The sequence below is a fragment of the Aythya fuligula genome, chromosome 2, assembly GCF_009819795.1.
Source record: "Aythya fuligula isolate bAytFul2 chromosome 2, bAytFul2.pri, whole genome shotgun sequence".
Taxonomy (NCBI): domain Eukaryota; kingdom Metazoa; phylum Chordata; class Aves; order Anseriformes; family Anatidae; genus Aythya; species Aythya fuligula.
The window spans coordinates 26,201,306-26,213,448 of record NC_045560.1 but is presented as its reverse complement, the minus strand read 5'-3'; the positions used below and the strand labels follow the sequence as shown (position 1 = coordinate 26,213,448).

Genomic DNA, 12,143 nt, shown 5'->3' with positions numbered 1-12,143 from the left:
CTGCCCCTCGGGGGCCTCCCGGAGCCTCCCTGGCAGTGCCCCGGCCCCGCACACCCAAGGTCAGCGGCCGGGGCTCGGTGCCAGGGGCCGGGGGCGCCCCGCCAGCGGCCGTCACGAGCCGCCCGTGAGGCGAGGCCCCGTCACGGGCGGCGGGGCCGGGCCTGAGGGAGCCCCGCCCGCCGCGGGCTCTACTTAGGGGCGGCGGTGCCGCCGCTCGCCACAGGGCAGCTACAGCCCGACCGATCCCAAAAGATCCTCGGAGACCCCTCAAGATCCTCAGCGACCCCTGGCAGCGATGAAGGCGGCTCGCATCGCCCTGCGCACCGCGGCTCCCCTGGCGGGGGCTGGCAGCGGCAGCGCTGGCCGTGGCGGCAGCAGCAGCAGCAGCCGGCTGCCGCGGGAGGTGGAGCAGTTCTCCCGCTTCTCCCCCTCGCCGCTCTCCATCAAGCAGCTGCTGGACTTCGGTGAGAGCCACGGAGCCGCTCCGGGCTCACCCTGGGGCCGGGGGGTGGCCGGGGGGGTGTTTTGGGTGAGGGGAGACGCCGCCGCCCCTCTCCTCAGACGCCCTCCGAGGGCTGCGCAGCGGTTGCCGGGCTCTGTGCTGGGGCCCTTAATGGGGTTTGGGGCATGGGGGCGGCAGCAGCGAGCACGGAACAGCCTGTACCTGGCTGCGGTGCCCTGCTGGCAGGCGCCCAGACTGCTCTCAGCGGCGCTGGCCTGGAGGAGCCCGTGTTTACAGGGCTGCGGAGGCTCTCCCGGAGGATTACGGAGCCCCCCTGGCAAAATGGGAAACCTACAAACGTGCCTCCCTTGGGTGGGCAGCGTCCTGCTGCCCTGCAAACCCAGGCGCAGGAGAACTGGCCAGCATTGCCATGATGATTGCAAAGGATTATAGTCCTCAAGTCTGCAGAGAGACAGAAATTTGTATTGTGACTTCTCTCTTTCCTTCAACACACAACATTTTCTCTGGTTGGATTTGCTTTGTAGGCTCAACGAATGGATGCGAGAGAACTTCTTTCGCCTTTCTGAGACAGGAGCTTCCTGTGAGGTTTGCAAACATACTGAGGGAAATTGATCTTCTTCCCGACAGATTGCTGAGCACACCATCAGTGCAGTTAGTAAAAAGCTGGTAAGTAAGAACTGCTTGAACTGGGCCTGTAGAATAACACAGCTCCAACAACTTCGTTGTTGTAGACTTTTTTTGCATAACAGAAGACACTAACAAAATAAACTAGAAATGCAGTTCATTCATCAAAGCTCGAGTGCAAGCTGTTCTACACTTGAGTGGTGTGCTAAAATTAAACTGAAATCGCAATGTGGTCATGTTGTTGTTTTTAAAACATCTCTTAACAGTTTAGAATTTTCTGTTAGAACAAAACTGTCTGCTTTTTAAGAAGTGAGAAGACAGTGCTCTCTTCTCTCATAACATGCACAGACCCTCAGAGTTACATGGAAATTGAAGAGATGGCTCTATTTTTGTTTGTATCTCTCACTGATGCAACTGTAGCAGAACAGCCATTCTGTAGCAAATTGCCTTGGCCCATGCATCTTAGAATTCAGTTAACATTCACCTTGTGGTTGACAGGGTGATTGGATCTGATTTAACCTTGCTCTACTGGCACAACTGCAGCACTTGCAAAGAAGGCTGACACAAAGGGCAAAAGCATTAGAGTAAGATCCAGAAACGTTCTTAATCTAGCAAACTACAGCTGTGCCTTTGCAATATGCGTCAAGACTGTCAGACATCAGCAAAGAGGCTCAAGTGCTTAGCTTGTGACAAAGCTGATTAGACTTGGACAAACTTTTGCTCAGGTGGATTCCATTATTTATTATTTGGATTTTCTTTTGAAATGCCCCTCTTCTCTAAAACTGTAAGAGGAGCCGATGTTAAAGTGATGTTTTAAATTCTTGTCCAGGTGGCAGGCATGAAAAAACTTGCATGACTTCTAGGGTTCAGGCAGAAGTGACTGTGTTTCCATGCTTAGATGGAACTTCGATACTTCAAAGATATTTCAGACTTCTAGCTGACTTCTTAAGAGTAATAACTTGGACAATACTAAGTGTCTTTTCTGTTCCAAGATGAATGAAATATCATATTCATTTTATTTTATTTTTAATAGGTACATCCAAAGTCTAATGGAGCTGGTTGAGTTCCATCAAAAAAGCCCAGATGACCAGAAAGTATTATCTGAGTAAGTTTTCCATTTGTTTCATTGAGCTTTCAATCATATGCTCTATTTTTCATATTGTTGCTTCAGAATGATCACTGTCCTGAACTGAGTTTAGTAATTTAGCATGAATTGCTGAGCATCTCACAAACAATATGTTGAGCAATACTGCACATAGATGACCTTTGGCAGCTTGGTTCTAAGGGTGTAGTGCCTCCTGAACTGTCATGACAAAGATCAACAAAAAATATACTTGATGTCATGTCCCTGCTTCTTTCCAAGCTGTCAGCTAGGGGCCATCTTAACTCCCTGCATTCTCCTGCTTAAACTCTTATGCATGAGGAAGCAGGCAATGAATTTGACATGAGTAATGATTACATTGTTTATATTAAAAATATCCTATTTCTGGTGTAGGTCAATATAGGTCAATTTAAAAATACAGTCTATTTTTCATTCTCGTAACATTAAGGCTACTTTACTTATCTGTGTTGCTGGATTAGATAAGGACTTTTGTACACAGCTTGCCTTCATGTAGTCTTAGAACAAAGTTCTAATGAGATTTTTTTTTTTTTACTTAGTTTTATAGATACACTAATTAGAGTCCGAAACAGACATCATGATGTGGTCCCTACAATGGCACAAGGAGTAATTGAATACAAAGATATGTTTAAAGTAGATCCTGTCACCAATCAAAACATTCAGTATTTCTTGGATCGCTTTTATATGAGCCGTATTTCCACCCGGATGCTCATGAACCAACATAGTAAGTAGAAATTCTTAACTGAGGAAACACTTCATAGAATGGCTTGGGTTGGAAGGGACCTTAAAGATCACCTAGTTCCAATCCACTGCCTTCAATTTAGTGAAAAACATTTTAATGCAAATGTTTCTTAGAACTGTTGGAGATCTGCCTTGGATAACTGATGCTGAAAAGTTAAAGTGCATGACTTAAAGTAATGGGAGAACTTACTGTAATTAGACTGTAGTCTAGAAAATAAGTCTTATGGAAAATGCAGGGATCTCCTTTACATCCGAAAAGCCTTTGTATCTACACAGATACTACCACCGTAGTGCTATCTATGCCTTTTTAGATCTTAAAAAGGCTATCCACTGCCAGCAAACCATCTTATGTGACTACATGATATGATTGCACTGTTTTAATATAAACTTAATTTTCAAATAGTACAGTATTTGTGATTAAATATGATATTTGTTTTCATCCAAAACAGCACTTCTTTTTGATGATAAATCCAGCTCAGGGCACCCAAGGCACATTGGAAGTATTGATCCTTGCTGTGATGTTGTTGAAGTAGTGAATGGTAAGTGTTCTGATACCGTAATTTTTCTGTGATCAGTATTTATCTGCTTGCAAGCAGAATGGGTAACCAGCAAGTGTAATAGGATGCCGAATGTTTCTTGTTGAAATAGCTCAAAGCAGTCTATCAAAACATGAGTTTTTGTAGGACAGAATCTAAAATACAAAGCAGCAGTAAAAAATGTCTGAATAAGGCCTAGTAAGTAACAGATGAGGAAGGAATTAAAACTGTGGTGTTGAAATCAGCAAATCAGCATTACTTACTCTTAATCCATACGCCAGATGCATCTGTTTTACAGAATCACCAAATAGTGCTGAAGACTTCCCCATACTGCTATAATTGCCTCCTTAGTCTCAGTTTCAGTGCACACAGCATAGGTGCAATATTATCATCCCCTGTGAAACACAGGCTTAGTCCGTGTCATGTTAGCAGCTATTGCAGTTAGAAATTGTATTTTGCTATGCATTGGTTCTACAGCATTTAATACTTCATTTCATGTATTTTAAATATTTCAGATGCTTTTGAAAGTTCCAAGATGCTATGTGACCAGTATTACTTAACGTCTCCAGAGCTAAAACTTAAACAAGTGAATGGTAAGATGAGGGCTTTTATGTCTCTCTTCCTATTGTGATCAAATTGCTGTGTTTACTCAATCAAAAGGCTCCCACTTCTATAGCCATGATGGTACATACCAGTTGACTTATGTGGTGGTTCCTCTTCCCTTTGTTCTAAGTGCCTCATTTAGTATATTGTGTTTGAACTCAGATGTCACTATCTCTAACACTACATGTCCTGAGGTGGTATTTACAAATTTGAGATGAAGAAGACTAGGCTGTAACAGTAAAATAGGTTGCTAGAGAGGAGTTCTGCTCCTCAGATGGGAAAGGGAGTCTACTGACTGAGAAACCTTGGTTCTAGTCTAAGCTGCCTGCATGTATCTGATTGTGGGCAGCCTTCTGAACCTCTAAACTTAATTTACTTATGAAACTGAACTTTACTTGAAAATAAACTGTTACTAAGCAGGTGATGATTACCACCTAAGCATTGTTATGAGTATACAAACACCTTCATTTGGTGGGGGGGGGGGATATACCCCCAAGTTAAAACTTTTTTCTTGGTTTTTGTTTGCTTATTGTAAAAATTGTTGGTATTCTATCCAAATTTTATCTCCCTGCTAAGTATTGCTTGTCTCTTTCTCTTCATCTAGGAAAATTTCCAGGAGAGCCAATTAACATTGTATATGTTCCATCTCATCTCTTCCACATGCTTTTTGAGCTCTTTAAGGTATGTCAGTATATGCTGTTTCTTCCCTCAGTATTCTTAGCAGGAGCATCAATATTTAAAACCTCTAGCTAGACCTGAGTGAAATAGAGCTGTGCATAGGACAGATTTCGAAAGATTTCTTACATGGGGGAATTGCTTTGGCAGTTGGGAAAACAATGACTGCAGTTTGTTGGAGGATATTTGGACACTTTGATGTGGTGGTAACTGGGGGAAGGGAAAGAAGGAGTAAAAGTGGGACATGAGGCTGTGACAACCACTCTGAAAGCCTTCTGCTTTTAGACTACACTTATAGAGCAGTTTTGCTGTAGTGCCTTCCTGTGGAGTAGGAAATGCATTGAATGGGGCTGAACTATGTGCTGCCAACAAGGGATGTGGAGTTCTGACAGTCTTTAGCAACTGTTGAGCTCAACTCTTTTTTTCTAGAGACCTGCTGACACTTCATGGATTTAGTTTATTTAAGAGATATTAGCCTAGTTTGGTGTTCATCAAAACAATGTAATCTCTGAAGTGGAGAGGAGTCTTAAGTGTGAGACTTCTGTTCTTGTTATGCTTAGTTGCTAAGCGTTTTTTCTTGAAGCTAGGCAATAGTAGAAGTGGATGGTAAATGCTCAGCCTCTGCATAATAACAGGAGTATTAAAGTGATGTGATTAAGTGCACAGGTTGAATGCTTTCTGATGATGGTAACCTTCATTTCCACAGAACTCAATGAGGGCAACAGTTGAATTTCAAGAAAACAGTCCTTCCCTCTCTCCAATTGAAGTGACAGTCGTTCTAGGACAAGAAGACTTGGCAATTAAGGTATCTTCTTGGCCTGCTACCATATGGGCTTTATGTAATCTTTGGTTTCACATGTTGCAGCAAATTTTGTTAGAGTAATTTGCTACAAGTTCTGTGACAACAGATCAAAGATACAAGGCATAAGCTTTCTGCTGATAGCCTACATACAGAGCAATTATCTAACTGGAAAATAATCTGGTATGAAACAAATAGCACTTTTTACTGCTGGAGGTTTTGTTTAAATACCAGTGCTTTAAATATCAGTTTTAGTACGTGATCATAGTTAACTTTTATTTCCTCTTAAATCAGATCTCTGACAGAGGCGGTGGTGTTCCAGTGAGGAAAATTGAGCAGCTGTTCAGCTACATGTATTCCACAGCACCAAGGCCAAGGATGGATGATGGCCGAAATACTCCTCTTGTAAGTTTACTTTAATGCTCATGTTGCTAATGAGGTTACCATAAATATTGGGCAGATTGATAGGTTAATAAATACTGAAACCCTATATCTGCCCTACTGCTCTGTGGCGTGTATTAAGACCCAGTGTAATAGATCTTAGATCTCTTATAGCATTAACTCTTGCTTAATGGACAAAATGAGTTTTTAAAGGTATAAATGGAAGCATAGTCCTACCTGAGCCTCATTTCTTCTACTCCAATGACAATAATTTACTTGTTCTTCACTTCCTCTCAGTTATTGAACTTAAAAGAAATACTGTATTTGCAGAGGCAAGCACAACTGGAATAGGTATAGAATATAGTTACACTCTAGTAATAACCTTCCAGTAATCAAGATGTGCTAGCAAAAACTAGGCAGGGAAATACAGAAGTTTAATGTGTAAAAGTAACACCTGTATATGTACCTTTCCTCCTCAATAGAGATTCTTTTCAAATAGTCAATTTGCATGTGGAACTGATTAGAAAACTCCTTTCTTTTAAGAGAATTGCAAAAGACTTTAACAGTCTAAAGTCTCTGAACACTTTCCAGCATCTTAAGTCCTAAGAGCTAGTAAATAATTTTGTTTTAATTTCTTTTTAGGCTGGCTTTGGGTATGGCTTGCCAATTTCCCGTCTATATGCTAAATACTTCCAAGGAGACCTAAATCTCTACTCCATATGTGGCTATGGAACAGATGCTATTATCTACTTGAAGGTATGTGTTTTGATTTGGTTTAAATAAAAAATACTGATAAATTCCACTAATGCAGTGAGGTGACTACTTCAGTATCACAAAGTAAACAAATTCTCTGCTTATAAGTAGAAAATGACTTCATTTTCATTAAGAAATGCCAGTAAACTTTCTAACTGGCCCTTAGAAGTAAAAAAAAAAAAAAAAAAAACAAAAAACAAAAAAAAAACAAAAAAAACTCAGCTATAACAAGTCTACTTGAATGCATACTGCTAAGAGCTTTAAATCAAATTCAGGGGGTTCCCTGTATTGATAGATTTCATATTTACCGATTCATGGAATATAAAATACCAGGGAAAAGTGAAGTAACAGAAATGGAAAGATGTGAGCAACAGATCCATTTTCTTTACTGTGCTTTTTTTTACTCTGACAACCAGGCATTTTTAGTATTAGTTCATATAGACTTTGCTATTCAGCATCTGCCATATAGCCCATATACACGATTTGGTTATTAGTAATATTGAATCATAGTCTGGCACATATCACTCCCTAATAAACACAAGCTATTCTTCTAGCAGAAGAATATGGAAGTAGGAAGGGATCACATCTTGAAGCTTCTTTGTACTTCTGTAAAGTTCTTACACACTGCTTTCAGGATTATCTTGAAAATAGCTTACAGAATACCTTCTAAGGCCTATAAAAATGCATAAACGTAATTTGAAGTCACGGCATTTGTCCTGCCAAATTACTCATTGCAAACTTAAATGCTATAGTTAACTTGCTTCAGTATCCATTACAGAAACATTTGTGTAAACAACTTTGTCACTGATTTGGCAGTTGAAGCATACTGTGTCAACTTCTGTAAAGTGGTATTACTGAGAGGGGAATAACTGAGTAACTCTTCTTGTTTTTAGGCCCTATCAACAGAATCAGTAGAAAAACTCCCAGTCTTCAACAAGTCTGCTTCTAAGCATTACCAAGCTACATCAGAGGCGGATGACTGGTGTGTGCCAAGCAGAGGCCCAAAACAGAGTGCAGCTCTCTGAAGAAGTTGGTATCTGAGGCACCCAACGGGATCAAGCTGGCTTCTCAAGGACTAGTGTTTGGAAGTACTTAGCTACCTTCAAACAGGCAAATTCTTCAGTTTCAGGACTGGCAAAAGAGTAAGAAGCTAAGGATGTTATAGCCTAGGCTGTATGCATTAAATGTGAAATGCTTCTGTGTACTTCGGGCTGAAGAAAATAGAAGTATATGTCTTTTAAGAAGAGGTGTGTATAGAGGAAATTCAGGCTATTCTTGTGATCAAAGATTTGATGTGGTAGAAGCGTGCAATTGAGTCCTGTCTAATGCTTGAATTCTGGATACTGATAAATATCAGTTAAGCTGGTATATATTTTTCTCCTAGAATAGATATCAGCAGTTCATCTTATTACAGAACTCCTCAGGTAGATAGTTGCACCCGTACTTTATAGCTGTATTTATAACATTTGGAAAATAGCCACTTACCTTGCCTACAAGACTGCTGTTTTATAAACAGTATCTGAATACAGCCTGAATGGGAAGGAGGGGGTGAACCCTTGCCAGGTAGGGAGAGAGTGTTTTCCATGTATAAGGAAGTCCCATTCTAACAAAAGAAGCAATCCTGTATTCCAGTAATAGTTCTTACGTGAAGCCTTGCTCAGAGTTATATTTTTATAAAAGTATATATTTTTAAGCTGTTCATGGAAAGACAAGTGAAACAAGGCTACTGTGCATAAGGAAATCAGGATTTTTTAGGGACAAATTGGAAAGCCACTTATTTGTAACATCCATAAAGTTAGCCTATATCTCAGCACTCTGGAAAACAAGTGCCAAGTAGATTAGGATTTTCTGGGAACTGAAGTGAGACATGCAAGTTGTACTGAAAGGTTTTGGTGGTCTGTGTTATGCAAGCATGGCATGGGGAACAGTATACTTAAACTGTTGTCCTGTGATTCCTTTTTGTCATGCTGTTAGATGACTAGTGGGCTCGATACATGAAACCAAAATCTGCCTACTACCATGTCTGCCAAATATGTATCGTACCACACTATCATGTGGTACATGGGGAATTCTCAGCCTTGAGCTGGGAGCACTGAAGGTCTGTTTGAAAGGTTTTTAGGAGCAGTGGTGGTGGAGTAGAATGCTGTTCTGAGAACTGTTCTATGTCATGGAAAGGGCTTGTGAAGTGAAGATTTAAAATATCAACGACACTGAAAACTGTAGAGAACAGCAAAATGGGGAATTGCCATAGGAACAGTGCTAGTGGGAGAGAGCCGTTGAGAAAACACTCCATTCTCAGTAAGCTCTTCTCCCTTTCCCATCTTTGGATTTTTCCCCTCCTTGTAAGCAAGGTAAGCTGAATGCCAGGATAAAGTGAAGCTAATGGAGGTTACTCAGCCGTACAGTCAAAGTTCATTGGGGCTGTGTAATACTACTTGAATTTTTGTTGACTGATCAGCATTGTTATCTTAAGTGTATACAATCCTTGGAAAGAAGTTGCAAATACAGTATTTAAAGCATCTTGCTCAGTTGTATGACAGATTAGTATTTACTGGGCAGAAAGCCACTCCCACTCCATACTATACTGTGAATCTCGAATTTTTAATAGCAATAAGAAAGCAAGAACTAACTTTTAGAATAAAGTTTTTGCTTGGGGTAAACTTCTCAGTGGAAGATACTATTCTGTTATGATGTATTTCTTTCAAAAACTAAACCTTGAAGTGTTGGTGATAATTACTGAGCATGATGACTTAAGTACTGCATTGGGGCCACTCTGATCCCAGTGAATAAGCTGCAATCACCAAAGGTCACCAATTCAGGTATATTTTAGTTCAGCTTACTGAGTAAAATGGGTAATAAAAGTGAAATATCTTTGTTTAGAAGATACAGGTGTGAAAAAGCTGCTTTCACTGCCATAATATACTTGAATACTTTGACTTTGTATTGAATACAAGGTCACAAAAAATGCCTAGGTAGTTTTTGTTAAACACAAATAATACTGTCTGCACCCGGGAACTCTTGAATGTGAGTTGTGATCTCATGATATACTGTATATATGTACCATAGCTGCAGCTACTCCAGGTTGGAGCTGTAACTATTTTTAAGCAGCCGAAGCACATGAGTGTTGTAAACAAATGTGTATTAGAGCTTACAAATAGAAGCTTTCTGGATAAGTGTAATTTTGAATCTGTATATGCAGAACACATTCACAAAGCAGACAGATATGTGTAGTGCTTAAGTAACCTATGTGGAATCTCTTTAGTATTAAAAAATACTTAAGGGCTATCAACCTAGATAAAATGGTGTCTTTCAACACTTATTGAATTCTTATTCCTGACTTGTAGTTTTGAGCCTTTTACTGGTTTGTAGATATTTAAATAATTTTATAATAAAATCTTTTTAATGGTTGTCTAGTATCTTTCTCTTTTTTTCTTTAAAGTCTACTGCAAGCATGGGCTTTTAAGTATTAATCGGTAAGTTTAATTACGGCTTTTAGCATGAGTGAGGTCTGGATTTGGTGTGTTTGTTTCTTGGGGGGGTGGTCCTCTTTGGTTGGGGGGAGAATTCTTCTAGGAGGTAACTTCTGATATTGGTGATCTTTCTAGTGGAGCTCACTTGTTTCAGGGGGTCCTAAACATCAAAAGTAGATTGAATCCTGCGTTGCTCCTAATTCCAGGAAGTATTTAAGGGGAGGTAGGATCTGGGCAATGAGTTTCAATGGGCTTCTTTGAATGACTTTCTTCTAAAAGCTTCAATGACAAAATTACTTGGACCCTTATGTTTCTGGTAGTGAGCTTGTATGAGTGAAGGCAATTTGCTGCCTTTCACCCAATATCCTAAAGGTGGTGGGGTGCAGGAGGATTGCCCACACATCACAGTCACCTTGCTAAAATTAACTGGCTTATGATGCAAGAAGCTTGCATAGCTTGGCTGTGGTTGTCTTACCAAGCTACTAGGTAACAGCTCAAAATCTGATCTTGACACTCAGAAGTTTTGAGAGGCATCAGACGCAGCACAAGTCACGCAGTTTGTGGTTGCTAAGAAATCTGCCTCCAAGAAAACCGGCTTAGGCCTCAGTTGTGTCATCAAAAAAACACTTTCAGGTTCACTGCCACAAAGATGAGGGGCAAACACACTGCTAAGTGACTTGCTTAAGCAATTCTCTTAATGCGAACATCATATGTCTAATCATATAGCATTTGATGTTAATTCCTGATGGTTGATTTGCCCAACCTCAAGGCTGTCATCAGGAATACATATTTAATAATTGCTTCCACAAACATTTTGCTTCCAAAAATGCATCCTGCCCCCACGGAGTCCTAGCTGCAGAATAGAGATAGACAGGTCTTCCTGAAGTTTTGAAGGAGAAACAAACATGTTGTCTACCACAGATTTACGTTAGTCCCAAAATGAGTGGTTTCAGAGGCCAAGTTGGTAAGAGGACTTTCTGTCTGTCATCACCCACGGCTGCTACTGTAGAAAGGATCAAACTTACTGCCAATGGGAGACTCTTCACAGCATGCACTGAATCTAACTGTCCAGACTTCCAGTGGGATTCAGTCCTTAACTTCTTCCATATGATGACAAAAAAAGTCTGTTTCAGCTCTGGAATAATAGGACAACGGGCTTTTAATAGCTAGTTTGCAATACAACGATGGTTAGTGGGCAGAACAGGCTGTACCATAATAAACAGGTCCTGTACAAGTGGTGCTCTAAGAGGCTTGTGTTTTCCCAGGAATATGCTGCATCCCAGATTTTTTAAAAGACAGAGTAACTGTAAAAGTGCCTATGAGTGTTTAGCCTGAGAGTCAAGAGGTGAAAAATAGCCAAACCCTGGGTGTCTAGCAGTAAATCTACAACTTACAGACCTACAGCTTTGTGTGCTGTTTCCCTTTCTTAATTTTTTTTATCCCACCACCCCTAATGCCAGCGAAATAGATCAGATGGTGTGAACCTCAAATATTTTGGAATTATGGAAAAGCACTACCCTGACATACATCAATCAGTACAGGTGTGTTGGAAGAAACAACCCACAACTTAATTGCACCTGGGACTTTAGTAAGAGAAAAGAAAACAAAACAGGCCTGTTTTCCCCATCCACCTTTACCGTGTTACTAACCCTAGAGACAGGACTTCCCCTCCTTTTTTTCCAAGCAGAAATGCATATGCCTGTTCTGTACACCAGCTGTGGCAGGTTCAGGAGATGCACGCGGTGCAGGCATGAGCCAGGCACGCTGTGGATGTGGCAGCAGCCCCTTTCTGCAGCGTGCAGCCCAGATCCCCCGTGAGCCAGACAAGCACGTGGCCCAGCAGGCAGTGCATGGTGTCCCCCAGGCAGGCTGCACGCAGGCTGTTAGTTCCAGACAACCTCCTGCTGTCCAGAAGGATCCAGAAGTTGTAATGTTTTTCGTTTTTTTTTTTCTTCCTCTGCATAAACTCATTGAGTGG

General features: G+C 41.0%; 1 protein-coding gene across 1 annotated transcript; it reads left to right on the top strand.

Annotated features, from left to right (window-relative positions):
- Nucleotides 1–233: 233 nt before the first annotated feature.
- PDK4 (pyruvate dehydrogenase kinase 4) lies at nucleotides 234–10,084 on the top strand. The gene is made up of 11 exons (XM_032182966.1): nucleotides 234–464; nucleotides 988–1,129; nucleotides 2,121–2,192; nucleotides 2,747–2,931; nucleotides 3,398–3,487; nucleotides 4,000–4,077; nucleotides 4,692–4,768; nucleotides 5,469–5,567; nucleotides 5,856–5,966; nucleotides 6,585–6,698; nucleotides 7,589–10,084. Exons 1-11 carry the CDS (start codon nucleotides 296–298, stop codon nucleotides 7,718–7,720), a joined length of 1,269 nt encoding a protein of 422 aa, XP_032038857.1. The 5' UTR covers nucleotides 234–295; the 3' UTR covers nucleotides 7,721–10,084.
- The last annotated feature ends 2,059 nt before the right edge of the window (nucleotides 10,085–12,143 follow it).